The 26,388-nt window shown below is 41.2% G+C and overlaps 1 protein-coding gene across 2 annotated transcripts in view; it reads left to right on the top strand.

Annotated features, from left to right (window-relative positions):
- Positions 1 to 26,388, top strand: part of ADARB2 (adenosine deaminase RNA specific B2 (inactive)) — a 296,845-nt gene that overhangs the window by 247,515 nt on the left and 22,942 nt on the right. For both annotated transcript variants that reach the window (XM_048950585.1, XM_048950584.1), the window contains 2 exons: positions 8,702 to 8,870; positions 15,114 to 15,265. In XM_048950585.1, the coding sequence (XP_048806542.1) occupies positions 8,702 to 8,870; positions 15,114 to 15,265 (321 nt within the window). The remainder of the gene's footprint in view (positions 1 to 8,701; positions 8,871 to 15,113; positions 15,266 to 26,388) is intronic.

The following is a 26,388-nucleotide window of genomic DNA, read 5'->3' as shown; positions in this document are numbered from 1 at the left end:
GCACTGCCTAGAAAAGGCTTTCACATTTAATTCTTGCACTCTTTCTGTCTAGGTCAGTCTTTTTTGCAGCCCTCTGCAGTTTTACCCGTTTTCTGATTCACCTCCACCTGGGCTCTTTTCTGGGCTGGAAAGGAGACTTACTGGAAGGACCTGCATAGGAGCATCTTGCAAAATGAATTAGGTGCAAGAGCTCTTTGACCAAGAGATCTGATTGAGCTTTTTAAAGCCATCCTGTGTCAAAAAGGAATTTTTCTTCTGGTCAAACTGGACCTGGGCTTTGTTCACAAAGCAGTGCCTAGTGGTACAAGGAAGCTGGGCATTCCCAGCTGTGAAAGAAGAGGCATGGCCATTTTCATACAAAACCATGGGCCTTGATGCCTAGCTTCCAGTGGCAGAGTGGTCTGCCCCTACTCTCTGACTAAGGAACATGAGGAGCCCTGCAGACAACAGCCCTCAGCAGGATTACCCACCAGCAGCTTGCTCTGTACCTGCTTCTCCCACAGAAACAAACAACATGCTCTCTTTCGCATAGCCCACAGTATTTTGACAGCAGAAAAAGGAATCCCTGCATAGCTCCAGCATTTCAAAGTCTACATTCTGCTTACACTTCTAAATATCTTTAACTCCACTGCTGGCGACTGCTATATTCCTAATATTTGTTAGCCATGTGTTTGTCTGTTATTCAGATTTCTAGTACTGCAGTCTTTATGACTGGCAAATTCATATTGCTAGTAGCTGAACGCATATTGTAAATTGTACCTGCTTTGTATTCCTACATATGACTTCTTGTCATATGGCTGCATGTCCATTTTTTGGAGTAGTGAGTGTTCTTTTTTCCTTGCACAGACCTGGCAACAGCAGAGCTCCCTGTGATGGAAGTGCACAACCTGTGGGCAAAGCAGGCTGTGCAACGCACCCATGTCTCTTGAGCCTTAGCTTTCTTGATTTCACCATGTGTTGATAGCACTCTTCTTAAAACCTCAGGAGAGGGAGATGTAGCGCATCACCAAATTATGTGGCAGCTGGAAGTAGTCCAGACTGATGGACATAGGTGAAGACATCCTTCACTTATTGTCATAGACTGACCCCTAAGCAAGGACAACTGAAGAAGGCAAATATTTCAGCTCCTTTTCAGAGCAGTGTGTGCATTTCCTGGTGTTTTCACAGAATCACTGGCCCATTAAGGTTAGAAAAGACCACTAAAATTATATGGTCCAGCCACCAATCCATCACCCCATGCCCCCTCAACCACGTCCCTCAGTGTCACATCTGTATGATTCTTGAAAACTTCCACGGAGCACTATTTTGGAGGGCACAGGGAGAAGAGTTCCTTTGGCACTTTTGCAGAAGCTTTTTTGCATGTGGCCCCTGTCTGCAGCCTGGTGGTGCTCAGGGGCTTGTCCTGGAGTGCTCATGCACCCCTGGCACGTCCCTAGGGGCAGTTTTCCTATGCCAATGCCTTTTCATATCTTGACTATCTCCTATTACAAAATTGAAACCATTCTGTGGATATGGTAGAGCTGCTACGGAAGGAGATAGCAGAAAACAATGCAGGACTTGTCGAGACTATGTAGCATCAAAAAATTTTCTTTCCATAAACAAAACTGAAACGGAAACCTGAACTTATTCAGCTGTGAGTAGAAGGGATTAAAAAAAACTCCTCTGTGATCAGAGGTCTATTAAGCTGCCTCGAAAATTATTCCAAATACACTGTTTTGCAGATAACAGTAGACAATCCTTTTGACTGACTTGTTTAAAAAGGTAAAGAAAGAATACAAAATTATTGCTTATCAAAGAGAGAAGCTGCACCATTTAAAATAACATGAAATTGTACCCCATGAATTATTCACAAGAGCTGATGTTACACCATCATTATTTCTGGATTTCCTTTTCACTGCACAGTGTTTTGTGTCAGTTGTCTCCAACCCCGTAAAAGAGGTGGAGGTTTTTTTTTTAATTAATCACACCTGATTTTTCTGATTTTTTTTTTCCAATTTAAAATGAATATATTCCAGGCAGTAAGTTGTCTTCACAGAGTCATGTTGAAACAGAAGACAGATTTCATTACCACTAGCTGGGTATAAAACATGCAGCGAAATTGATACGTGCACACTGACTGATGTTTCTCTCCGTGTTGTGCCAGCTGCTGGGAAGCCAAAGTGTGATCCCAGTTGCATGCTGGCATTAGCAGTTACAAACTCCATTCTGTTCAATGTGAATTAAGCCCACTGATTTTCACAGAAATAAGTTCTCCAACGTAGGGCAGGTGTGATTCAAGTTTTGTGTCACCAAGTGCTGATTGCAGGTAGCAGTCAACATCTCTTGCAATTACCTACTGATTTTGATTTTCCTTTCCCAACACATAAACATGCAGGGCTATGAATTCTGTATTATGGAAGGTCTTAATGATCAGAGCATACTAGAAGTGAGAGCAATTCTATTAAAGTCAGCTGAAACATCAATTAGACCAGCCAAAACTCTGCTTCTCATTTTATTGGTAGAGCTGTGTCTGGAAACAGATGGGTGCAGACAGTTTGCTTTTATGACCATGGCTGAGCTTGTAACTGTAGTCCATAACATGTCATCCAGTTCTCCATATCAAACTTATTTGCTGAGTAAATCTACATACTTTTCTTGCCTACTGTCTCTTCTGTCAGTATCTTTCTGAACCACTCTGTTCAATCCCTACGTCCATAAGACTGATATTTTGGGAGATCATGTGGGAAAGACAGTATTGCTTGCTTTATTTGTGTATCAGCCCAGCTCAGGGCAATATGGCTATATTGACATAAATATCAAAAATATATATTATCAATTATCGTAGGAAAAAGAAAATGAAAGATCTTGATTTTCTCAGCAAGCTTGCAGATGACAGCAAGCTGTGTGGTACGGCTGGCACACTCAAAGGATGGGAATGCCATTCAGAGAGACAGGTTTGAGCAGTGAACCCAGGAGAACCTCGTCAGGTCCAACAAATCCAAGAGCAAAGTCTTGCACTATAGTCATGCAACCCTCACTATCACTACAAGCTGGGGAATGTAAGGATCGAGCACAGCCCTGCTGAAAAAGACTTGGGGGTACTGGTGGATCACCAGACCAGGAGCCAGCAGTGTGCCTTTGCAGTTCAGAAATCCAACCTTATCCTGGGCTACATCAAAAGAAGCATGGCCAATGGAGATGATCCCACCCCTCTGTGCTGCGAGACTTGGAGTACTGCATCCAGATGTGGACTCCTCAGTACAGAAGAGACATAGACCTCTTGGTGCATGTCCAGAGGAGGGTCACAGAAGTAATCCAAGGGATAAAACATTTCTGCATGAGGACAAGCTGAACTGGGGCTGTTCATCCTGGTGGACATGATTGCAGCCTTTCAGTATCTAAAGGGAGGCCATAAGGAAGGGGACAGATTCTTTAGCCTGCTAAAGGTGGAGATAGGACAAGGGGAAATTATTTCAAAGTAAAAGAGAGTAGATTTCGTTTGGATATAAGGTAAAAGTTTTTTTTTTTACAGTGAGAGTGGTGAGACACTAGCACAGACTGCCTCATTCATAGATACATTAGAGGTCAGGCTGGATGGGGCTCTGAGCAACCTGGTCGATCTGCTGGTGTCCTTGTTCATTGAGTTGGACTAGGTGACCTTTAAGAGTCCTTTCCAACTCGAACAATGCTATGGTTCTATGAAAAAAAAAAAAACCAAAATTAAAAGGCATTGATTTTACCTTGATGATCCTTTCATGATTTGGGAAGTTTTGATTCATGAATGAATGTATATAAGAGAAATCTTACCACAAGCAGCTGTCTGCAATGTATAAAACTGTGCTGCTGCTAGGTGGCTACAGGTTTTCAGAGTTCACAATGAGAAAGTGGCATTATTGAGGTGTAACTCAGACTACCTAAAATAGGCCAGATGAATCACCTCCCAGGAAAGTTTCTCTCCACTGACTGTAAAGAGAGTTTACTGCAATTAGCTCAGGTACAAATATCTAAACTCTAGTTAGTCCAGATAGCTGAAATGAATCCCACCGCTGGTGGCCTGTGGTAAAAGCAAGTTGCTTTTCAGCTGCTTAGCTGTGGTGTGAAGGCCTGGAGTATCATTGACACAAAAAGATGTGTATGAGTGGGGTTGAGTTCCCCCGGTGGCTGTGAGAAGGGACACAGCCTGCCTGACCTTGAGAGCACCAGGAGGATTCATTACCTCACCAGGTCATTAGATGGGATCTGCCATCAGAGTGAGAGTGGCGTTTATGACTGTATTTTTGTTCTATATTGCAACTAATTAATTGGTGCCATTTTGGAAAAGAAAAGGTGGCAAATTCTCTTCCTGCTCTCCTTGTGAACACAGTGGTAGCCAGTCCCCAGCCTATACACTGACACAGCTCCCCAGTTTTCCTTCCCCTGCTCCATTTCCTCTTCAAATTGAAAGCTATTAAGAGTCTTTAGGCAAATAATAGAAACCTAATGCCAGTGCGTGTTATAAATCGCTCACCTAGTTGCTTCTAGCCTAATGTCTTCTCAAACATTACTTTCACACAAGGCAGTGAGGAAAGGAAATGCTTCATGTGCTCCAACAATCAATGGGTCAGGAGTTAAGGTCACAATAATGTAACCTGTTTCTCCTTGTTTGTCAAATCACCTGAACACAGTGAGATTCCTGGGTCTTTAGTCTCAGGCTGGCTACCCTCAGCAAGAATGCGGATCTTGGTGAGAATCATCCTGCTCTGGGATTATATCCTGTTGCATTCTCCAAAGCACAGAGGATGGCATATGGCTGATAGTGCCAGGTTAGAGCTAGGATTTTATCACACCCAGTGCTTTCCTCAGCATAGCTTAAAGATGAGCTCTATGTAGGTCTAACACCTTAGATGTTAAATTAATCAATGTTTAGGAGGTAACTTGATACTTGCAAACAGAAATCACTTTTTGTAATGTGAATTATTCTGCAGGAAAAATAAATTAGGAAGCAATAAACTATGAACATGAGAAAAAAACTTTGAAGGTTAGAGAGCTCTGGAACAGGCTGCTTAGAGGTTGTGAAATTCCTTCTGGAGATATTCAAAACCCACTTGGACACCTACCTTTGCAACCTGCTGTAGGGAATTGCTTTAGCAGTGGGTTGAACGAGGTGATCTCCAGAAATCTCTTCCAATCCCTACAATCTCATGATTCTGTGCAGTATTAATACAAAGAAGATCTCTTTAATTCTGAATCACTGAAGTACACATGTAGACTCGAGAGCTGGAAAAACTGCCTAAAATGCCAATGCGATCAGTCAGTGTTAAAATTTTCCACCATCAACTGAGAATCGTATGTCTCATTCTCAGAGACAAATTCCCCCTACATTCGTTGAAAGCAATATCATGCATTTCACAGGGGTAAACTTCCAAATCTATGCACATACAAAATAAGGCATGTGAGAGAACAACCTATTAACATACATGCCCCAAAACATATCATGAAGCTGTCAGGCTGTTGGTTACATTTCTCACAATGCAGAGTGCTCTCACATGTAGTGTTGAGCAGCGGTATATTGGTCACAGATCACTTTCTCCATTTGGATCCCCCATGAGGTGTAAATATTTCAGAGCTGATGCATAAGTCATGTACACCTGTGTTTCTGAGTGCCTTCATAGTGATACATAACTCGTGGGTATTTCTGAAAATGGAAGAACATGGGTTATATTTTCCTGTCACTGCAAATGAAAAATACATGGACACTTTTAATGTTTAACACTCAGACCAGTTCTGCAGATTCTTGGAAACTGTTGACTCCAGCCCTGGGCAACATCAACATCAGAGTGATGTGGAAACACATACACCTTGCCAAGCCGTGTCTGCACATGACTACCTGCTGGGCCCTGTGTCACTGAAAGCCAACATATGGAGCTAATTCACTCAAGAGCTAACATTCTGAGCAGACTTTGCTATTACTGTATGGATATTCATTAGGATAACAAACAGAGGTATTCATGCTATTCATATTCTCATTCATCAATAAGTGTTGGGTGCCTTCGTATGACTTTTTCACTTGTGAGCAAATCCAAACCTCACAGAAAACACTGAACACATTGATCCTCATGCACTCATGATAGAAAAAAAAGATTGTTTATGGAAAAAAAATGTGTTTGAAATACTAAAATTCATCATACAAATCACTGGACTGATCGGGGGATAGGGAATGAGTAAAGTACACCCACTGAAGAGCAGGATGGCTTCTGTAGATGGTTCATTCTTGTTTGCAGAGCCTGGTACAGTCAGTGCAAGGTGAAAGGGGGAAAGGAAGGGCACATTTCAGAAGGTGAAAGGATCAGAAAGTCAGGATAAAGGAAGGAAGCAGCATTTCTCACTGCTCTGAGTAGTATCAATGGAGCTCTTCAGGTTCAGGAAGGCAGAGGTAGGGTTTGTGGGTTTCTGCACTAGGGAACTGCTTCTTGCTGTTTTGCTTCTACTGTACAGTAGAAAATAAGACCCTGAACATTTCTAAATAAGTAAATAACTAACCTGAGTCTTTTCACCAATGAAAGTAGTATAATGCCTCATGAAATGCTTGGGATTAGCCCATGAAAAGGACACAGTTAACTAGATGGGCATCAATCTGATCTAAACCTATTACTTTTCTCATGAAGGCAGTGCCCCTAAAGCACCAAAGTAATTCTGATGTACAGAGTATAAATATGTTTCTTTGTATAAATAGAACAATTTATCCACTTCAACCTCGTATCTAGTAATACAACCAGGATAAACACAAACACTTTTTATTTTAATTTCTCTATTGCATTCTCCCATGGAGGCAAACATCTTACAGCTTCAACTTTCGTGGGTATTTTTCATGGTTTTCCATTTGAATGCTGCCAAGTACATTGTTATGGCCAAACTATAATGTAATGAGAGATGAAATTGCAGGCACAGGTGTACACTTTTGCACTAGCACCAAAAATGACTTCTGTCAGACTGCCATGACCAGAAGATCAGACATGTTTAACTGAACTTTCAATCTACTTATACCTTCCCCATACGTATCACATACGCTACAATGCCATGATAATACCAAACTTTTTGGACTACTGATGGAGCTATCATACTGGTATAAATGTAAGATAATTCTGGCATCATTTCCTGGTGTATACATTACTAGCAACACCATCCTAATATTCTTTATTCATTTCTAATTATTCTAATATTCATTTCTAATTATTCTAATATTCATTTCTAATATTCTTTCCTTCTCTGCTCTGCTGTTTTCATAGATCCAGCCTATGGATCTTATGAGAGAACATGGCCCCAACCCTGAAAAATCTCTACAGTTTCTTGTTTCCTTTCTGATGCTCAACAGAATAATAGAAAATAAGAAAAACAGATTGCTGACCTTATAAAATAACTCCTAAAGCTTTTTCACAGCTAAAATCAGATCACAGGAATAAGAACAAAGTGAATGCGTATATGGATTTTGTATTTATTCTCAAGCAAAATTTGTGAAAACTAGAAGCATGTGGCCTATGGTGAGATTTTTTTCCTAGTCACCCTATGGCAAAAACTTTGAAGGATTCATTCATGCCTAAAGGCAGGCTTTGTTTCCACTGTGTCACCCTGTGGATATCTATGCTGGGGAGGGCACAGAACATCCTGGATGCTCTCCCCTTCCTGGAGCAGCAGCCAGAGGTTAAGCAATCACCAAGGGTTTCTCAGTGCCATTACATGGGCACAACCAAGCTTGGCTTGCTCTGCTGTACATGTGCATACTTAAACACAGTATGCATGTATAGTTGTCAGATACATTCTGTTTCTCTTAAACTGCTTTGTCATGCCTGGAGGAAACACCTATATGCCACAAAAAAAAAAATCCTTTTTTTTTTTTTTCCTCCAGGATGTGCTTAACAATTCTCTCTTTTTCTGAGAGGTGCATTCTGAAATGTACTTTTCAACACATAATTTCAGTTTGGTCTCAGTTCATTCTTAGCTCTTCCTTCAAATTGTCTGCAGGGTTGAATGAACGACTTTTTCAGTGAAACTCATGCCCTGCTGAACTCTGTGAGCATTTTGCTACAATGCAGATTCAATCCTAACAAGTGCTTTACTGCACCAAGACAGGCAATCCTTCCTTTCACCATTAACTGAAAAGACATTATTTGCAGCCAGTCTCAGGAAGGGATGCTCCATCTGCCACAGCAGAAAAGGTACTGATGTAGCTGCTCTCAGAAAAACAAGGAGACTGTACTGAGAATCAGGTCTGTTTGTTCTCTGACATTTTTAAAGAGCAGCTCCAGAAGTGTTACTTGCATTTTATTTAGCACTTCTAGTGCAATAGCAATGAAAACTAACATTACAGGGAGTGTGTGTTCCCACCTGAAAATGTCTTCAACAGCTCATAAAAACCAAGCCATTTTTATCAGCACTGCAGGAGATCTTTATTACCTCTCTACTGCATGTGCACTGCTAGGATGTAGTTATTGATTTAACAAGTAAACTTCGTGACACGCTTTTATCTTGGAATTAGCAGCAAGACTGAAATAGAGCCATTATTGTACTAGTAACACTGAAATGTGAGATTCCTGAATATTCCAAAGCCATATCTGCACTTCAACAAGCATCCCATTTAGGCTGTCTCTACAGCCACATCAAAACGTCGGCTGTGAGAACTTTAATAGTTATGATATCATGCTCACCTCCAGGCAATTTCACAACCTTTTTGTTTTTCTTTCTACAGGTTTGGACATCAGGCAAGCTCAGGTTATTGTGCTGTCATCGGGTACCAAATGTATAAATGGGGAATACATTAATGACCAAGGGCTTGCAGTCAACGACTGCCATGCAGAAGTTGTGGCAAGAAGGGCATTTATTCACTTCCTCTACTCACAGCTGGAGCTACACTTAAGGTAAGTAATTCTGCTGACTCTTTTTGAATGTTACATTGCCTTCAGTGGAACACATCCATCCGCCAAACATTTCAGATATTTTTTTTCTTCATGTTCTTGTTTCTGAGTCTTTGGCTGATGAAGGACCAATATACTGTACAGTACAAAATGAGTATTAGACAGTCTGAAGTGTTGGATCATGAGCTCCCTTACTTTACCTGGCTTCCTTTCAGTAGCAATTAGACATGACTCATAAAGTTGTGTTTTATGAAGCCTAATGATTTTGTACGCACAGGCTTATTAACATCACACACTGGCCAGACACTAGAAGGAGGTCATTCTGCTCTCTTTAGACTTTTTCCTATCTTATTTGCTGTGCTGAAATATCTCAAGGAAGTGATTTACTGATAGTTAATGCCTTCATTGACTCACCAGAGAACCAAACAGTGTTCAGTACAGTAAACTTCTTGACAAAGTACAAAATGCTCTCATCCATTCCTTCTTTATGAAGTTTAGAAATGTTACAGTATCTAGAGTTACTATGGAGGAATTATTGTTTCTGTTTTCAGTCAGACTTTCCTTGTTACCATTTAAATGAGTCAAACACTGTCTGGAAGATCCTTACAAGTAGGATAACACCAGAGTCTCTTCTGGGACTTCACTTATCATTTCTATTCATCTGGAGAAACAGGATGGCTCACCCATCAGAACCTATGGGAGGTCATCAGGAAGGTGGAGTTGGGATTTTTACTGACATTCAAAGTGGGAAAATGACAGACAACTGGCCAGCACTTAAATAAAAGAAGTGCAGCATATAAGGAGAAATTGTCCACGCAGGAACAAACAAGCAGTGGAAGAAGGCACCCAGCAGAGTTGTTTAGTCTCCCTCCCATTCTGGAGGTTTTCAAAATCCAATGGAATAAAGTCTTGTCATCCAGTTTAAATAGACTCAAAGTGACTCTGATTTGAATAGGAGGCTGGTCTAGAGACTTGAGAACCCTGCCAGGATTATCATTTAATCCTATGAAATCCAAGCAGAAGTCAAGCTGAGGTGAAGTTTACTTATATGGAAGAGAGAGAGGGAAGCAAGGAAAGAAAACAAAAAGCCATTATCTATAGACTATACTTCTTCCCTCCATTATTGCTTGCATTTTGATGGGATTTTATCCAAAGGCCATTAACCTTGGTGCAAAAACTCCCTTTGCTTTCTGAAGGCTTTGCACCAGGATTCAACTGTGTGCTCTTGTGAGCCCCTATAATATTGTTGGCTCCAAAACAATGATAATGGGAATGGTGGTTATTTTCACTTCAGGCTGGGACTGAAGAGTATATTGAGTAGATGAGCTTGGCTAACAGAGGAGGACAAAAGCCTTGAAGGGTTTAATCAAAAACAATATTCTCTCTATTTCAATCTGAATTGCTGTCAAGTTTACATTAAATTATGTTTTCAGCAGTGTAGCAGCCCTATTTCTTGCTTTGTGCTAAAGTCTCTTGGGAAAGAAGTGCTGACACTGTATCTCAGACTATTGTATTGATTCACATCCCTAACATGTTCAGTCATATTATTATTTTATTTGGATCAATGTTAACAATCTTTTGTTAAGAGAATCCTCAGCGCAGCACAAGCTCTGTTCACAATAACTTCAAATGACTCCCTGTTCAGTGAAGATCAGACAACACCGCTTCTCTGACCAGCACAAATAATAAAAATCTCAACCGAAATTGTCAAGGCTAAGCAGCTTTGAAAGACAGGGCTAGAGATATTGTAAAGCACGTTTTGCTTTCTTAAAGTCCATGTGTGCTGTAATATGTTCTCCAAATCCAGTATTTATTGCTTGCCAGTTTTACACCATCATCAGGAGCTTTACCATATAGAGATAAAATGAGAGCACTCAAAGTGGAGAGAAAAAAAAAAAAAAAAAAAAAAAAGGCATTTTTGGCACATTGAAATCATATTTACCCCTTTCCTTTACAAAAAGAGACAATACTCCCACTGGCAGAGAAGCCATGTGGCACTGCTGCATAGCTAAAACAGTTTTTTCAGGACAGATGTGTTAAATCAGTTTCACTCTGACTCCCTGCATACTTGCTCCTCAGATTTGGGACTTCTATTTTGTTGCACATTTGCATTGACTCAGTCTAAATTCAAGTCCTCTCTCTCCTGGACCAGCAACTTGTTGTACAGACTGGTATATACACTGAAAACAAAAATATGAACCCCTAACTAAAAGTTATAAAGAAAGCCTAGTGCACATCACAGGCTCAAAGAGCTTAAATTTTCCATCTCTCCCTATGAAACAGAAAAGATTATTCCATAGGGCAGTATCCCCTATTTGTCACACATCGTCCTCCCACCAAGGAGGACCTGCTCAAACTGATTTCCATACATGGATTTCAAACTTCAGGAATTTTCAATACAGTCTTCATTGTCTGCAAGTTAGTTGGCCAAGTGTGGACTAGATACCCAAGGCTACTATGTCATCAGGAGTGAGAGATGGGCATCTATGGAGTGTGACTCAGTAGACCCAATTAAGGTTCTCCTTGTAAATGAGATAAATTGCCATTTACTTCTGTTGCTGTACGGAGAGTATAAGGTGACAGCTTCAGATATGTGAACCATGGAATAGTTCCATCCACAAGCTAAAGTTGCAGCAATATGTAAATTGTATTTTTTTCTCTCTCTTCATACTGTTAAACATTAGAGGTGCAGCTTTCTGAATTTTCTTTTGAGAGAGAGTTCCAGAATGGGAACTTTATCCTCTCTAAGAAGCAAAAGTGACAAATACTTCAAAAGGAAACTTTCTTTCAACAATTCATTGTCTAGAGCTTGAGTTAAATAAAAAGCTAGAAGCACAACTAAAATCTGACAGTTTCTAAGCAGTCTGATTAAAACCCCTACCCCTCCCAGATCTCATTTTTATGACAACCATAATCCTCAAGTTCTCAGTACTTCCATGGAAAAGATGAGAAGTAAGACGCAAGTTTTCTGATGCACAAAAGAAGGATGAGAAAGACCTTTTGAGAAGATTTCTCTAAAATTCACCCATCAAAAGGTACACAAATACCATAGCCTGATTATCTCACAATGATGGCTGTAAAATTCACATTGACCTCAGTGAGTTTATTTGTATCAACAGACCAATACAAAAGAAAAAAATCCAACACTTGGTTACTAGAGAAAAATAAAAGTAATGATCTATTCTTAAACCAACACTGTAATGTCTTAATGTTATAGTGGCCCTACAGGTGCCAGAGGGATGTTTTTTTTTTTTGTAAGAAGTTCTTTAAGAGATTTAGATTCACACTACTGTTGATCTTAAAAGTAAGGAACGGTCTTCATCCAGTCCACTCAGGTGGGTTTTTTTTTCCCCCCTACAAAAAAAAAAAAAAAAAAAACTATCTGCTGGAGATATACTATTTCTTATCTTCCTCCTTTTATCTTCTCAATGAATACAACCTTTTTAAGCCATCTGTTAGTTTATCTAGGATGCTGTGCTCTATGCTGAGCAATGGATGTAGCACTAGAAACTCCCTTTAACTACATTTACATGCTAAAAATAGCTTCTCTATTCTTTTTTTTATAGCAACACACATATATTTAGCCACAAGTACATGCCAAAATATTCTTGCCATCAGCTCAAAACAAATGCATACATGTTAAACAATGAATTTAAACAAAAGATTGAATTTACGACATTCTTAGAAGTTTCTCTTAAATTTGCCTCAAGTGCTAAGTCTCTAGCAATAAATCACAACAGGCAAAGGTTCAAGGACAAATTCTTCTCTTAGCCACTACCAAAGTAGCTGAGGTGGAAAGTGACACACTAATGTCACCCACTGAATGAACTCAATTTGTACACTTACTATGGGTTCATTCCTCATGGCTTTATACAGGTGTGCATGGCTCTGCATGGTACTCACAAGTGCTGGGGAAGAAGTGACTTCACAGGAATGACTCTCATGGCCCACACAGCCACTTTTACACAAACCACTTGTCTCTGGGGTCTGACATCCCCCAAGCCTCCCTGAAAAGCCACTGTTGATGATACTGCATCTCAAACTCATTTACAATATTCTCAGTGCTTATTTTGTTATCCCTATCCAACCACCAGGCAGGGAGAAATCTACTGTTTGAGTTCAGCCCCCAGAAAACCACACCAGAAATGGATCAGAAGCATACGTGATAAAGAGGAGTTCGTTCAGGGACTCCTTGCAGATGCTCATGGTTAGATCCACCACTGTACAATCAATAGGTGTACAATAGGCGTAATAGGTATACAGAGGTTAGGCTCAGTAAAATTATCGCAGTAGAAAGCTAACCAAAAAAATGGAAATTCTCACCAGTATTATAGGCTTGCAGTAAAACTCCACCAGGAGCAATCTCCAGAAAGATATCATTCCTCAGTAGCAGTCAGCACTTAAATGGGATCTAGGACAAGTGCAGCCAGGCTCCAGCCCTTCTGGTAGCACAGGTGAATTGCCTTCACCTGTGCTCCCACAGCTGACTCATTGTTTGCCACAGGTGGTCAATCAGAGGTTCAGGCTGTGATCAACAGTTCCCATACAGCCATCCATCACCCAATCTGTCAACCACTCTGGCCACAGAAGTTTCTCAGTACTAGAAAGAGCGTAAGGTTAATCCATGAGAAATAGTCACAGAATGGAGGCTGATTGCTGTGAGCTCTGGCAACCCAGCCCAAAAAATGACTGCTCCAACCCTACCTAGCAACTGTTTCCAGGTAGAGCAAGCTGCCCTGGCACTAATAAGGCTTAACATAATCACAGCAGATGCCAGGACTGCACTACTCTGGTTCTCCCAGCTGATTTTGTAGTGAATTATTTAAAACCAACTGCACTTGCTACAAAGTCCAAGCAGCAGGACTTAATTTGTAGGTATTTTATTATTTCAGAGAGCAGTATCAGGGCGATGGTATAATTAGCATGGTTGGGAAATTCCACTGCAGCCTGCAGAAGGAAGGAGCGATGCAGCTCCCTGCCCCTGGTAATGTGCCTGTAAATTCCTCTTGACAGCAAACGCATCCCCGCATCAAAAAATGACAAAACACCCAAAGCGTGCAAGAGTGACAGCCAAACAGCTTCAATAATACCGAGTCTGCACAAGAAAAAAGCAGGCAGAGTCAGCTTGAATGGAATTCAAGGACTGCTCTGAGGCTGGGTAAAAGCAGCCCTGCTTGCACTGATGGAAGGCACAGAGATGAGCAGAAGTTGTGCCACTTGATGGGCTGTCCTGGTGTGAATTAAATGGGTAGGGCTTCGGCTTATTAGGAGCCTTCTAGGAAACCACCACCTGCAGGTGCAGTTATACTCAGAATCATTCTTACAAAAAGGCCCTTGAATTTTGGAGGGAAGAACCAGAGCATCAGCATCTGTCATTAGAATTTCACTGATCACATTTTCACCTTCAAAGTGATAATCACCACCCAAATGTATATATCAGAAGCAGCTGTTTGTCAGTGAAATCACCCATGTCTTCACAAATGTAAATCATCTGAGAAATACACACAGCATAGCCCTAATGCAAGCTGCTGCTGCAAACTACAGGATGGGGAGGGCTGGGCCTCCTGGGCAGCTGCTGCTAATGGAACTTAAGCGCTGTGTCCCCATCTAGCTGCTGAACCATTTCACAGACAAAAGCTTCATCTCAGTAAGTGTCTTTTTCAGCTCAACCAAGAAGGAGCCTGTGCAAGTTTTGTCTGCACTTCTCAGGTTGCTTTCTGATTTCAAGAAATGCCAAGTGGCCAAGGAGGGTCTGTTGGCTGAGATGGAGTGCTTATGGGTGGCTGTAGTTGAACAGAGAGGGAGAGTGATGCTTAGGGAGAAGGAGGGTTGACTGGGTCATAAATTCTGGGTGCTTTATTAGCAACCATTTCCAGTGGAGAAAAACTCACATCTTGGCTGCGGTCATGGGTTAATGGGATTTAAATATGTGGCTGGGCACAGCTGATTTTCTCAGCGGAGAATCTAAGAGATTCTTCATGTGCCAGAATCTCTTTAAAATCAATGTGTTTATGCATCTGTGCTTTGTTTTTAGAATAGACTCCAGGTAAACAAGCCAAAGCACATTGACAGTTTTGACCCCCCTTCAAGCATTTTTTCACTTATTGTTTTTCTCTCCTTGTCAGCAGGCAAAATATATGATTCTTAGTGCTAGTAAAAACAAACAAACAGGAAGAAAAACACAGAGAAGAATTGTTTCTGATTTGGTGTGTAACAAATGACCTGCATCCTCTTTTGTGATCACAGCAAACGACGAGAAGACTGGGAGCGATCAATCTTCGTGCGATTAAAAGAGGGAGGCTACAGGCTGCAGGAGAACATCCTGTTCCATCTATATGTGAGCACTTCGCCCTGTGGGGACGCGCGCCTCAACTCCCCGTATGAAATCACAACTGACTGTAAGAGAAAATATTTCCCTCTCTTTTTTTCCCCTTTGTGCCTGTTATTGTTGATTTGTTTGTTTATTCTAAGACTAATCCTTCTTTCTTTGTTGACTGACTTGCAGAAAATATTTTTCTTGAAAGCAGAAACACTGAAAGGTATATGGCATGTGTGTCTGTGCAGCTGGTGCTCCTTCCCCCATGCTGAGAGGGAAAATCATGGCCAGGCAGAACTGGAATTTCTCTACCTTCCTGAGGCTCCATGGCTCTGCTGGGTAGTTCCCAACAGCCTGCGTTTCCTGATGGGGAAAGGAACCCCAGTAATCAGTAGACACCTTGGGAAGGGTCCTCATGATCAAACAGATTCTTGGAGCCACAGCCATGGGCTGGACTAGAAAATTATGTTTGCATTTGAGGCTGCATGAACTTTTGTTGAGGTTTAGGCAGTATGGATGTGTTGAAGGGTTGCATTTATACCAAATCTCTACTGTCCAAGCTCAAGTGGCTGGATTCTGAGGTGGAGCAATGAGATGAGATCAGGTAGCTTTAGCACCAGTTGAAAGCCAGGTTCATTCCAGATGCTACCTGCCCTTGAAGCAAACACTGTCAGGAGCATTTTGGTAAGAATCCTTCCCAGACAATCCTGCTTGGGTCAAATCAACTGCGTGGTCACTGGATAGCAGATAAATTAGATGGAGTCTGCCAGGCAGTCTTTGGAGTCCCTGGTCCTATACTTATGATCTTCAAACAGGAATGTGACCTTATGGGGAGTTATGCTTTAGAGGTGACCCTGCAAGTGAGGTGAACAAGCTTTGAGCCAGTGCAAATGCCACCAAGAGAACTGCAGGATGTGTTGCCGTGAAGGAATATCTGACCTCCATCACGTGTCCCAGTGATGTCATGATAACAGCCCCCCATAAACATTCTTGCCCCTGACATTGTCCCACTGTTGCAGAGGCACATCATGGTTACAGACCCCTGCACCACCTTTGCCCCAGGCCATGGTCACACTAAGGGACAAGGGAATCGAGAGAACTGTGGCTTGCTATCACAGATGTCTGTCACTCTATGATCCACTTCATGATTCATAAGGTGCACACTTCCCTCTATCCTGAGGTGTCACTTCTCACAAATTCATTTTACCGTGCTGCAATACTCATAGTGCTCACTGCTAAATGTACATATAATGAGAAATACTTCTTGCCCTGACTACCTTAAATGTGAAGCAGGCAAGACAGAAGAATGAGGAGGGAAAAGCATAGATACAGGAATGTAAAATTAATCATCCAAGGTCATGCAACAACCTGACTGCCTCCCAGGAAAATTCATCTGATCGTGGTTTCATTTCTGGTTCTTATTTGTAGGAGTTATTTATTAACGATTAAGCATTATTCTCTCCAGACTGGAATCCTTTTGTCATGTGTGAAACAGCAGCTTGCTGGGGCAAGAAACGAGAATACACCTATTCAGAAAGGAAATACTCTTCCTCTTTTGATGTGATTTCTACATTCTGTCAGTAGGGCATATAAAATAAAGAAAAGCAAGGAAATTTTTAAGAAGAAAGCAGCAAATAGACAAATTCATGATGTGGCAGCAAAATTAGGAGACACAGACATCATCTTAAAAATAAAATTAAAAGCGAGTGTCTATGAATGTCAAATATGAATAGTGATTTTAGCCTCACACTTTAATATTAAGAGATATCAAAAAAGGCTTTATGTTTGATTAACCACCCTCATATTTTTCTAATGTGGGCCATTGTCACGAATGGCCGCAGACTATCCAGGACTGGATGCTACCGAAAGATGAGGGGACACTTCTTTAATTGACAGTGCATGTAAGAAGCTACATTAAAAATATATTTTCTTGCAACTGCTGGTATTCACAGGGTGACCTTGTAGGGACCATGAAAATGCTTTTCCTGGTGGTTATTATACCAGCTATAGTCTGAATAAAAAAAAAAACTGAGACAGCAAGGTCTGTGTGACTTAATGAAGGTTACAATGTGATGCAGAAATAGGCTTGAAGGGGCATCACTTGGTTTGTATTTCACTGCTTTAAGCAGCTCCCTCCACCTTTGTCCCATGCTCTTAAAAGCATTTAGCTCTGTATAAAAGCTATGTTGCCAAAAGCTGTCCTTCTGTGAGATAAGCATTTCATTTTAGCTCATGTTATCCCAGAGACATCTGGAAAGATAAGTATTTTATAATGTTTATCATTCACATCTCTTTTTTCTTTTCCTCCTCTCTTCAACTTCAGAAATAACCTTTCTTTTATCCAGTAATGACAAGGAACTCCAGATGAATGCTGTTTCATTTCTTAAACAACAAAGACGTTTCTCCTAGAGCTAGCACAAGCCATCAAACATTGCTGATTATTCTCTAAAGATGCATTAACATTTTAAAACAGTGTCTCGCCATGTGGTTTCTGTTTTTGCAAAGGAGCATGATAAGCCTTTATCAATACAGTGAGTGAGTAAAATCCACTTCTCAAATCTCTTTCCAAAAATTTCCCATTATCCGCTGTGTCTTCCCAGCACCCTCGGGGAGGCCTCACATTTTCTTCTTATGAGCTTTGTTCTGGTTAGGGAGGAGATTAGCCAGCATGCACTTGAAACCCAGTTTATTTCTTGCTGGATAGTGCTGGGTACCAACTCAACTGCGTATGTAAGAATCTGACCTTACTGTGGTTCCTGTGAATGGCTGCAATGCAGCGCAGGAGAGGTTGGAGAGTCCGCAGCCATGATGGTTTCACTCGGGAAAGTAAGAGATTAGGGCCAAAAAGAGCAAGTCTTGCATTGATTTGCAATTATGCCCTTCATGATTCAGAATGGAGCAGACTTGCTTGTTGATATATCTCAAGACAGCTGTAAATAAGAGGAAAAGTCCATTTGGAACAGGGCTTCTGTGAGCATGGAGAGGAATTCTATAACTCTTTTTTGGTGTCTGCAGGTCAGAAGGCTGGAAATCTGAAGCTTTGGAAGAGGCTGATACAGTCCAGGAGAGCAGGGAGGAGGCTGAGGGGAGAGGTGTTGGGTTGTAGAGAGCAGGAGAGACCAGGGTCAGTGGTGTAAAGAATGGGAGGCTGGGAAATACCAAAGGTATTTCAGACTTCTGTGAGGATTTGTATGGATTTGTCCTGGGTCCTTCTCAGCTAGTCTCCTTCCCAACACTCTCCTTCTTTCCTCATTTTCTGAGGTCACCCACCAGGCTGTAACGTGCTATGCCATGAAGAAGCAGCATCAGTGCTGTAGGTGAGGTCATCTCCTTTTCCAGTACCTTTTCCCTCTGTGTACATGAAGGCAAGTTGTGCTTGATTTTCTGACTTCAGATAGCACACACAGTCCAGCTCATGAGCTGCAGCTGCAGCCATGGGGACAGCTTGCTCTGTAATATTTGTTGCAGATTTTGCACCTTTTCCTGAATCTAAAGCAAACCACCCAACAATCAAGCCCTTGATCTGCTGAAGTACCTTCATAGTTAATTTAGGCTTCTTGACATGTTGGCTTCTTTTTTTTAAGCACCTCTTGAAAAGGAAAATGAGTTGCTTAAAAATTGAGCTAATAAATTCTCAACTTCCCCACTCATCCTTCCAGGCAGGATTTTACCTCTTTGACCATCTCTCTCCTAGAGATGCACTCTTTTTCACACAGACTGACAGAGGCAGACAGAATCTGCCCCAGGGCTCATCTCCATTCTTGTCCCCTGGGCTGCTTTTCTATCTCTTGCTAACATGCTGTATTGCCTTGTACCATTGACTCTTTGATAGCCCAGCTCCTGTTTCATCCCATGCTCTCTTTAGGTCTGAAACACACCATTGCATCTGCTCCACAAGGGGTCTTCCTCCTGCTTGCCTATTAACCTACAGCTGTGTTGAAGCTCTCAGACACATGCATTCAGCAGAGCTCTATTTTAACAAGATCCACTTGCAAGCATGTGAGTTGGATCACTGCCCGAGTAGGTGATATGATGGGGATAAGATGTACACTGAAGTTTGTGTAGAATCTGAGTAGTTGAGTGCTAAAAGACAAGTTTGCTCTGCCTACTTAAAGTATGCATTTCCTGCATAAGCCCTGTGCTTTCTCTGCTTGTGCATCTGACTGCTGCATTTTACATCTCATTCTCAGACAAAATGTTCTCTGCTAACCCTCAGAGCTGAGGATGCCCTGAAACATTGTCCTGCTCACACCAGAGACTCAGCACTCCATGTTCAGATGGAGCCTTCTTGGACAGAGTGGCTGCAGAAGGCCACATTCAAGCAGAAACCATTTCAGGAGCATATCCATCTCCAATTGGTAGACACAAATGATCTGTAAACGTCAAGAGATTCTCAGCCCTAGAGCTCTGCATTCAGGGTCCTGCAGGCAGATATCAGGGGTACAGATACACTGATGGCACATATGATGACACATATGATAGAATAACACCCAAACTTTTGATTTTGGTAATTGTTATCGAAATTGCAAGGGGAATAATAGAATCATATAATCACAGAATGGCTTGGGTTGGAAGGAACCTTAAAAATAATCAAGCTCCAGCTTACTGCCATGGTTGCCACTCACTAGATCAGGAATGAAATCTCAGCCTTCTGCCAATCTCATGTTTTATTTAAATGGAAAAAAAAATCTTGATAGGGGGGAAGAAGTATTTCAAGAAGAACCATCTGAGTAACTCAGTGACCTGAAAAGAAATCAGATATCTGTAGTTATTGGAAAAGGCAAATTCTAACATACTGACATATGCTCCTGTTAGGAAAATCAAGGGCAACTGTCTGTCATCCTGAGCAGTGTTTCCATTGTTTTAGTTCTCCCAGGTATCTTGTTGTTCCATTGTGACTGCTGGCCTTCTGCCTCTTGGGGATGCACTTTGGAAATTCGTAGCTATTCAGAGCGTGGAGCAGCTTCCTCCTAGGTTGTAAAGTCGATTTTACAATGATGAATGACCTGTCTGTGGAACTGGGATGAAGGTGCATTATTTTCCTATTTTTCATATGGCTGAGCAGAACAATATCTTGGGGGAACTAAAAAAAAAAAAAAAAAAAAAAAAATTATCATACAGAACCATGCCCAGAAGTAACATGAAAGAAAAAAATACATACAGCACTGTATGCCTTAACACCAAACACGGCCTTGGGAGAAATAATTGCAGCACTAAATGAATTTCTGTGGTCCATTCAGATTTCTTTGTATGTATAAGATGCTACAAAAAGGGCAGACACAGCATGAGGCTGTTGAATTTGTTCACATGCTTGGGAACTGGTTATTAAAGGTGAGGTGAAAATGTTCTTTTGTTTTGTTGAGGTTAGATTGAAATGATCCAAATAGTTTGGGTTTGGGGTCCTAAGCATGGCATCCTTTATCAGCTTCCTTTGAGATCAAGTCCTGTTGAAGCAACAGTCCCATCCTGCCTTTACCAACGGCACATTCTCAATTTGCCAAAGTAAATACAGAGGAAATGCAAAGATTTTTTTCAGTTGACTAGAAGCTGGACTGCCAAGGATCTTATGCTTGTCTTTAGGTCTGAAAGCACTCATCTTTATACACAACCTAAGTCTATCTTCTCACACTGCTGAAATGCTGTTTCAGATTGTGGTTACTCACACTCAAGTTAGTTACAGACACAATTGTGTGAGGTCTGGATAATGTTCTCCATTACATACCCACATCACACTTGGCTGGGAGCAATAGGAGAGGCCAACAACAGAGTCCAGCCCAAGGTTTTCTGCTCCCCTGAGGTATAAGTAATGATTCCTTCTCAGATTTAGATGTGCTGGATTTCTCCCCAGCATCCAACAAAAGTCCAAGGGAGAACCTTCTGCAGGAGGAAGTGAGCAAGAGAACTTCAGGAGAAGAAAGTGTGGTGGAGAAGGATCAGTGGGACTCTGCAACAGGAGGACTGTGGTGATAACGGGAAATCTAGAGAGTTTGTATTGTTCGGCTTTGCCAGGGTGTAGGCAGAAGACAGCAGTCTAAGGCCTGCAAGGAGTAGGTGAGGACTTCAGAAAGCTTTGAAATCCACCTTCATCCATCTTCCAACACACAAAGGTCCTGCAGAGAGCAGCTTGAACTCCTCCAGCACTGCAAGAAGCTTTTTCTCTTCCAGCATCTCCTACTCACATTGCACTCTTCCAGAGCTGCACCAGAGTAAGAGAATAGAGGAGGGAGAAGAAGAAGGGTTGAGGTCAGAGGGTAGGGAGGAGCAAATAAGGGGAGGCTCACGCCCTCTGCTGTGAGCTCTGCAGCCTTTCTGGTGCTGCCTAAGGGAAGATATGCAGAAGCATGAGCCATTACATGCTCGTGCATGAATGGGCCCATCACTCAAGGAGCAGTGCCAGAGGCTCTGCAAATAGAGTGGGGATGATCTGGTCCTGGTGTTCTGAGTGGTGGAAATCTCATTGGTTTTGATAACCCAAAGGACATGCCTGTTATCCTAAACAGTCAGCCATACTGAACTTTTGGCCAGTGCCTGGTTTCATCTCATATCCATAAACCTACCAGGGAAACCAGTGATCCCCTGGCTTAGAAAGGTGGAGGACTGAGTGAAGTGAGACTGTGACAGTACAGGTGGTTTTAGTGTTGGTACTATCATACTGGACCACAGAATGGAGTTTTGAAAGACTCTGGTTTTGCTACATTGGAAGTTCTTCAGTTTTGACACCAAAAAATCACCTTCTGAAAGTTTGCAGTTGCAAAAATAATTTTTTATTATTTATCTTCTCCAGGCTGCATATTTACGCTTTTTAGTGGATTTTTTCTGTAAAATGACTAAACAATTACCACTTCATGGACACCTTTCAGATATCAAAGTACTGGCTGCAAAGAAATCAAAACCTTTTAGACAATTTTTTAAAATACAGAAATTGTTGAAAATGAGATTGTATCACATATGGTTCATGTCTCCTGGTTAGTAGCATACTAACTAGAGGTAGAAAATGAACACATCATTTTAATTTGGGATTTTTTTTTTCATACAAGAACAGTTAGACTCAAACTGAAGCTTGAACCTGTGTCTCTCAAGTCCTAGATGAAGGCTTCAGGAAATTGACCATTAGCTGAGTTAGTCAGTCTCCCCCTTTTCAGTCTCAGTTATAAAACTTTGTCAAACTGACACCTCGTGAGAAAACTCTTTGGCATTAACAATGCATTGAATATGTCCCAAGTCTCTCTCCTTGTAATATTCTTGGCTGCCTTTTCTTTATTTGGGTTTTGTTGTTTCAGGGGGAGTTATAAAGTAGAAAATAAGATTTTCTAGGATGTGCCTGTATAGCGTGTGTCTATCTCAGCAAAGAGAAAGAATATGCTGGAAACTATGGAAAGTTCAAAGCCAGCATTGGCCAAAGCATTGAAAAGCTTTCATGTAAAGCAAACTGTGTTTGTTAGAATTCAGAAAAACAGGTTTCCACAGCTATAATCATATCCGCAACTTAACAGAATGCTTGGATCACAAAAGAAAATTGCACTGTATTTATTGATTTCGCTTTGTTGCTGGGTTTTACTGCTTTGTACAACATTTGGACGCAATGTTCAGATGTGATAAAAACACTGCATTACTCAGCAAAAGGCCATGGCTGAGAAGCTTTCAGAATAGCTGTAGATATTTTCACCCAGGCAAGCTGCATGGATAGAAATTGTCCATGATTTCCAGGGTTCCAATGTCCTCTGCAGAATGGACAAAATGGCTGCATGTTCAGGACATAGCTGCTCCAGCACCAGCCCCAACATCCAATAGTCTGCTAGAGCTCAGAGACTGAGATGCTCACCTGACTGTGGCAAGTATTTGGGGCAGAAAAGATCAATTCATAGCTGGGAAAAATCTCTGTGGCAAAAACTGTATCTATCTAGATCTAGTTTGGTCAAACTCTTTGATTGAGTGCAAGTCACAGGTAAAGCTTTTGAGATTAGTTTTATAAAGCTTTTCAGGAATCTCCAGGTGGAGTTAAGATCTCTATGGGACTTTTCAAAGTCCTTAGACTTCTGGGGATTTTCTTAGAGTCTACTAAAGATAGCTGTGTAAGAGCAACAAACACAATTTAATTTAGCCATGACAGTGCTACTGCTTCTATAGCTAGCCTCAAACAACTCACTTTACTCTGGTTAGTTCTATGTCCATGCTCATAAAATAGCAGTAAAAGGTATCCATCCATCTGTCACAACTTTGAGGAAGAGTAAGTAATGCTCAAAGATATAAAAATGGAAAACTGTGTGTATTTTAAACACTATTCAGAATATTTTTTATTCAGGATAATTTAGTATTTACAATTCATAGATTTTTAAGGCCAACGGGGACCATTTCTTGGTGATGTAGATTCAGTTTGCCCACTCAAAGAGCGTAGGACTCTACTCCATAATCATCATCTTCACCTCCACAGATGGAAACTGAACAGAATGGGGCTGCAGCAGGAGCCACAATCTGTCAGGGCTCAAAGAAACCTTATGGGGGCTGAAGCTCATCGCAATGCAGAAATATTGACAGTTTTCTGTTGTTTCTATCTTATGGACTTCATCTTCTGTTTTCACTTTTTTGCTGATTTCTTTCATAACATTTTTTTTCAAATGACTCTTGAAGATTCCAATTTCCAAACAACAACAAAAATCTCAAACTCACATGAATAACAGCGTATTTTTTTGATAAAGGAGTTATGATGAGTAACACATTCTCTCTGTGTATCTGTAATCTGTTTGATTAAAACATGCCAAGGGAGAGAATTGTCACCAAATGGGCAAATTCAGAAATGTTGACAATTTTTCACAGATAGCATGTTTGAAAGATAAAGCCCAGCTATAAGAGAAAAAATTCTTATTTATTTATTTATTTATTTATTTTAAATAGGCAGAAGATATAATGTTGTGTAGCTGTAGCTTAGGATATAGGTTAACCACTAAGGCTCTTCCTGTCCCCATACAGCCTCCCTTCACTGTTTTCTCAGCTGCTGACCTGGAGACCAGATAATTTACCTTTGTGGCTGGTGACAAGGCTCACAAAGGTTTCAGAAGCAGAAGTTTTCTCCATAATGGAGTTTCACAACACCATTGCAGCCCTTTGCCAAGTCTCCAGTCTTTTCTTTCCAGGGGCAGCTGCACTTCAAAAGCAATGGCATTACACATCTAATTTTAGATGAGAGAAGCAATTAGTAATTAAAAATAATAATCTTGGAGTGTTCGAGTTTTATTTTCCTTGATTGTCACATGAACAGAATCTTAATTCCATGGATCCTCTGCTTGTGGCTTCAATGTACTAATGCATTTCTGCCCAGAATAGGCTTGAGTCTGTAGACTGGGTTTGTGGGTGGCATGAAGGATTTCTGTCACGTCTGACCCAGAACTTCTCACTGCTCCTTGCCAGTAGTGACTATTTATAGCTCTCCGTGCATGACTTGTTTGTCAGCAAATTGTTTTAAAGATAATTTTAATTAGTTGCTCCTATTTTGATCCCAGAGGTTCCTCAAAAACAGAACTCTTTTGTAAGGTAGATACTTTGATGTATTTCTCTGGTTGGTTGATTTATTGGTTTCTGTCCCAAGGGTTAAAGTTTGATGACAGACAAGGACTCACTTAGAAGTTCATCTAACATCAAAACCATAGAATCATAGAATAGCCTGCATTGGAAGGGACCATCTCTGCGGCCCTCCTCTGGATCCACTCCAACATCTCCACATCCTTCTTGTGCTGGACTCAGTACTCCAGATGGGGCCTCACAGAGGCAAAGCAGTGGGAAACAATCACTTCCCTCACATGCTGGCCACTCCTCTAGCCCTTCTGACTGAAAACATCCAACCAACTCTCTATCCACCAATTTAGAGAAAAGGTTGTGGTGCAGGACAGTGTCAGAGGTCTCACACAAATCCAAGTACAGAACATCAGTTACCCTTCCTTTGTACACCAGTGCTGCCATGGAAGGCCCCAGATTTGTCAGGCATGATCTGCCCTTGGTGAAGCCATGTTGGCTATCTTAGATCACCTTCTCATCTTTCATGTGTCTTAATATGTCTTCCAGGAGGGTCTATTCCATGATCTCTGTCACAGAGGTCAGGATCACTGGTCTATAGATACCTGTATCTTCCTTTCTCCCTTTCTTTAAAATGAGAGGGATGTTTTCAGTCACCATCATTTTTCAGTCATTGTCATTTATTTTGATGGTTCAAAATGAAGAGTTTTGATTAAAATACAGTGGTGCTCTTTGCTCATCTAATTAATATGCATTTAAAACAGATGAGGACAAATGATGCAGTCATTTCCTTTCTGTTCTTTTCAATTCAAACTTTACATTTTTCTCACCATCAATAGTATGGATTAAATGCCACATCTTGGTGTACTGTGAATGGGCAGATTCCCTTTGATTTCTTATCTGTACCTTATCTGTATATCACAAATTATTGGCAGATAAAAAAATCATGAAAGAGATAGAAAGATTCACAAATGTTATTTGAATGATGAAGAAAAAGAATAGCATCCTAAATATATCACCTATTAGGCTGTGGGATATCTGATTGTTGTCCAAAATCAGGAAGTTAGCCAAGAAACACACACAGAAGAGGGAAAATATAAGGAAGGTCGGTTTCAACATTCAACCTCAGTTTCACAAATCGGAAAAGTTCTTGGATAAGGTTTGTATTCAGTACTTACATTTCATATCTGTCTTAATGACACAGTCCAGCTCCCAGATATGACCCGAACATCTCTAGGAGGGAGCAGAAGAGTTTTCTGGAGCTGGGCTCAGATATAACAGACCTCCTTGTCTGCAATTAAAAGCATGTCTGGACTTTAAGGGGTTCACCTGCATGTATATTTGATACGTGCAAGCCAGATGTATGTGTTTCCCAAGAGAAGGATGCATCCCTGCACTCACTCCAGTGAAAGCTCCACAGATCCTCATGCAAGACCACAGGCTTTACCTGCCTAGCTCTTGATGTGATGAATCCCACAGTCAGTAGCCACAGTTCAACTTAGTCCTTTGTGGAGGGATCTGTTCTATTTTTCCCAAATCCACCCTCATTTCAGAATATCCTTAAAGTTTCTCGGTTTCCAAAGCTGGGCCATCACATTTCAGTCTCACCCTGTGATGGTTTCTAAAGCACACCAGAGCAGAGACTAATTTGGCTATGCACGCCTCCCAGGAAAGCAGATGTGTCTAACGCATTCAGTG

This window comes from Lagopus muta, chromosome 7, assembly GCF_023343835.1.
Source record: "Lagopus muta isolate bLagMut1 chromosome 7, bLagMut1 primary, whole genome shotgun sequence".
In the NCBI taxonomy this organism is placed as follows: domain Eukaryota; kingdom Metazoa; phylum Chordata; class Aves; order Galliformes; family Phasianidae; genus Lagopus; species Lagopus muta.
This window is presented reverse-complemented; position numbering and strand designations above follow the sequence as displayed.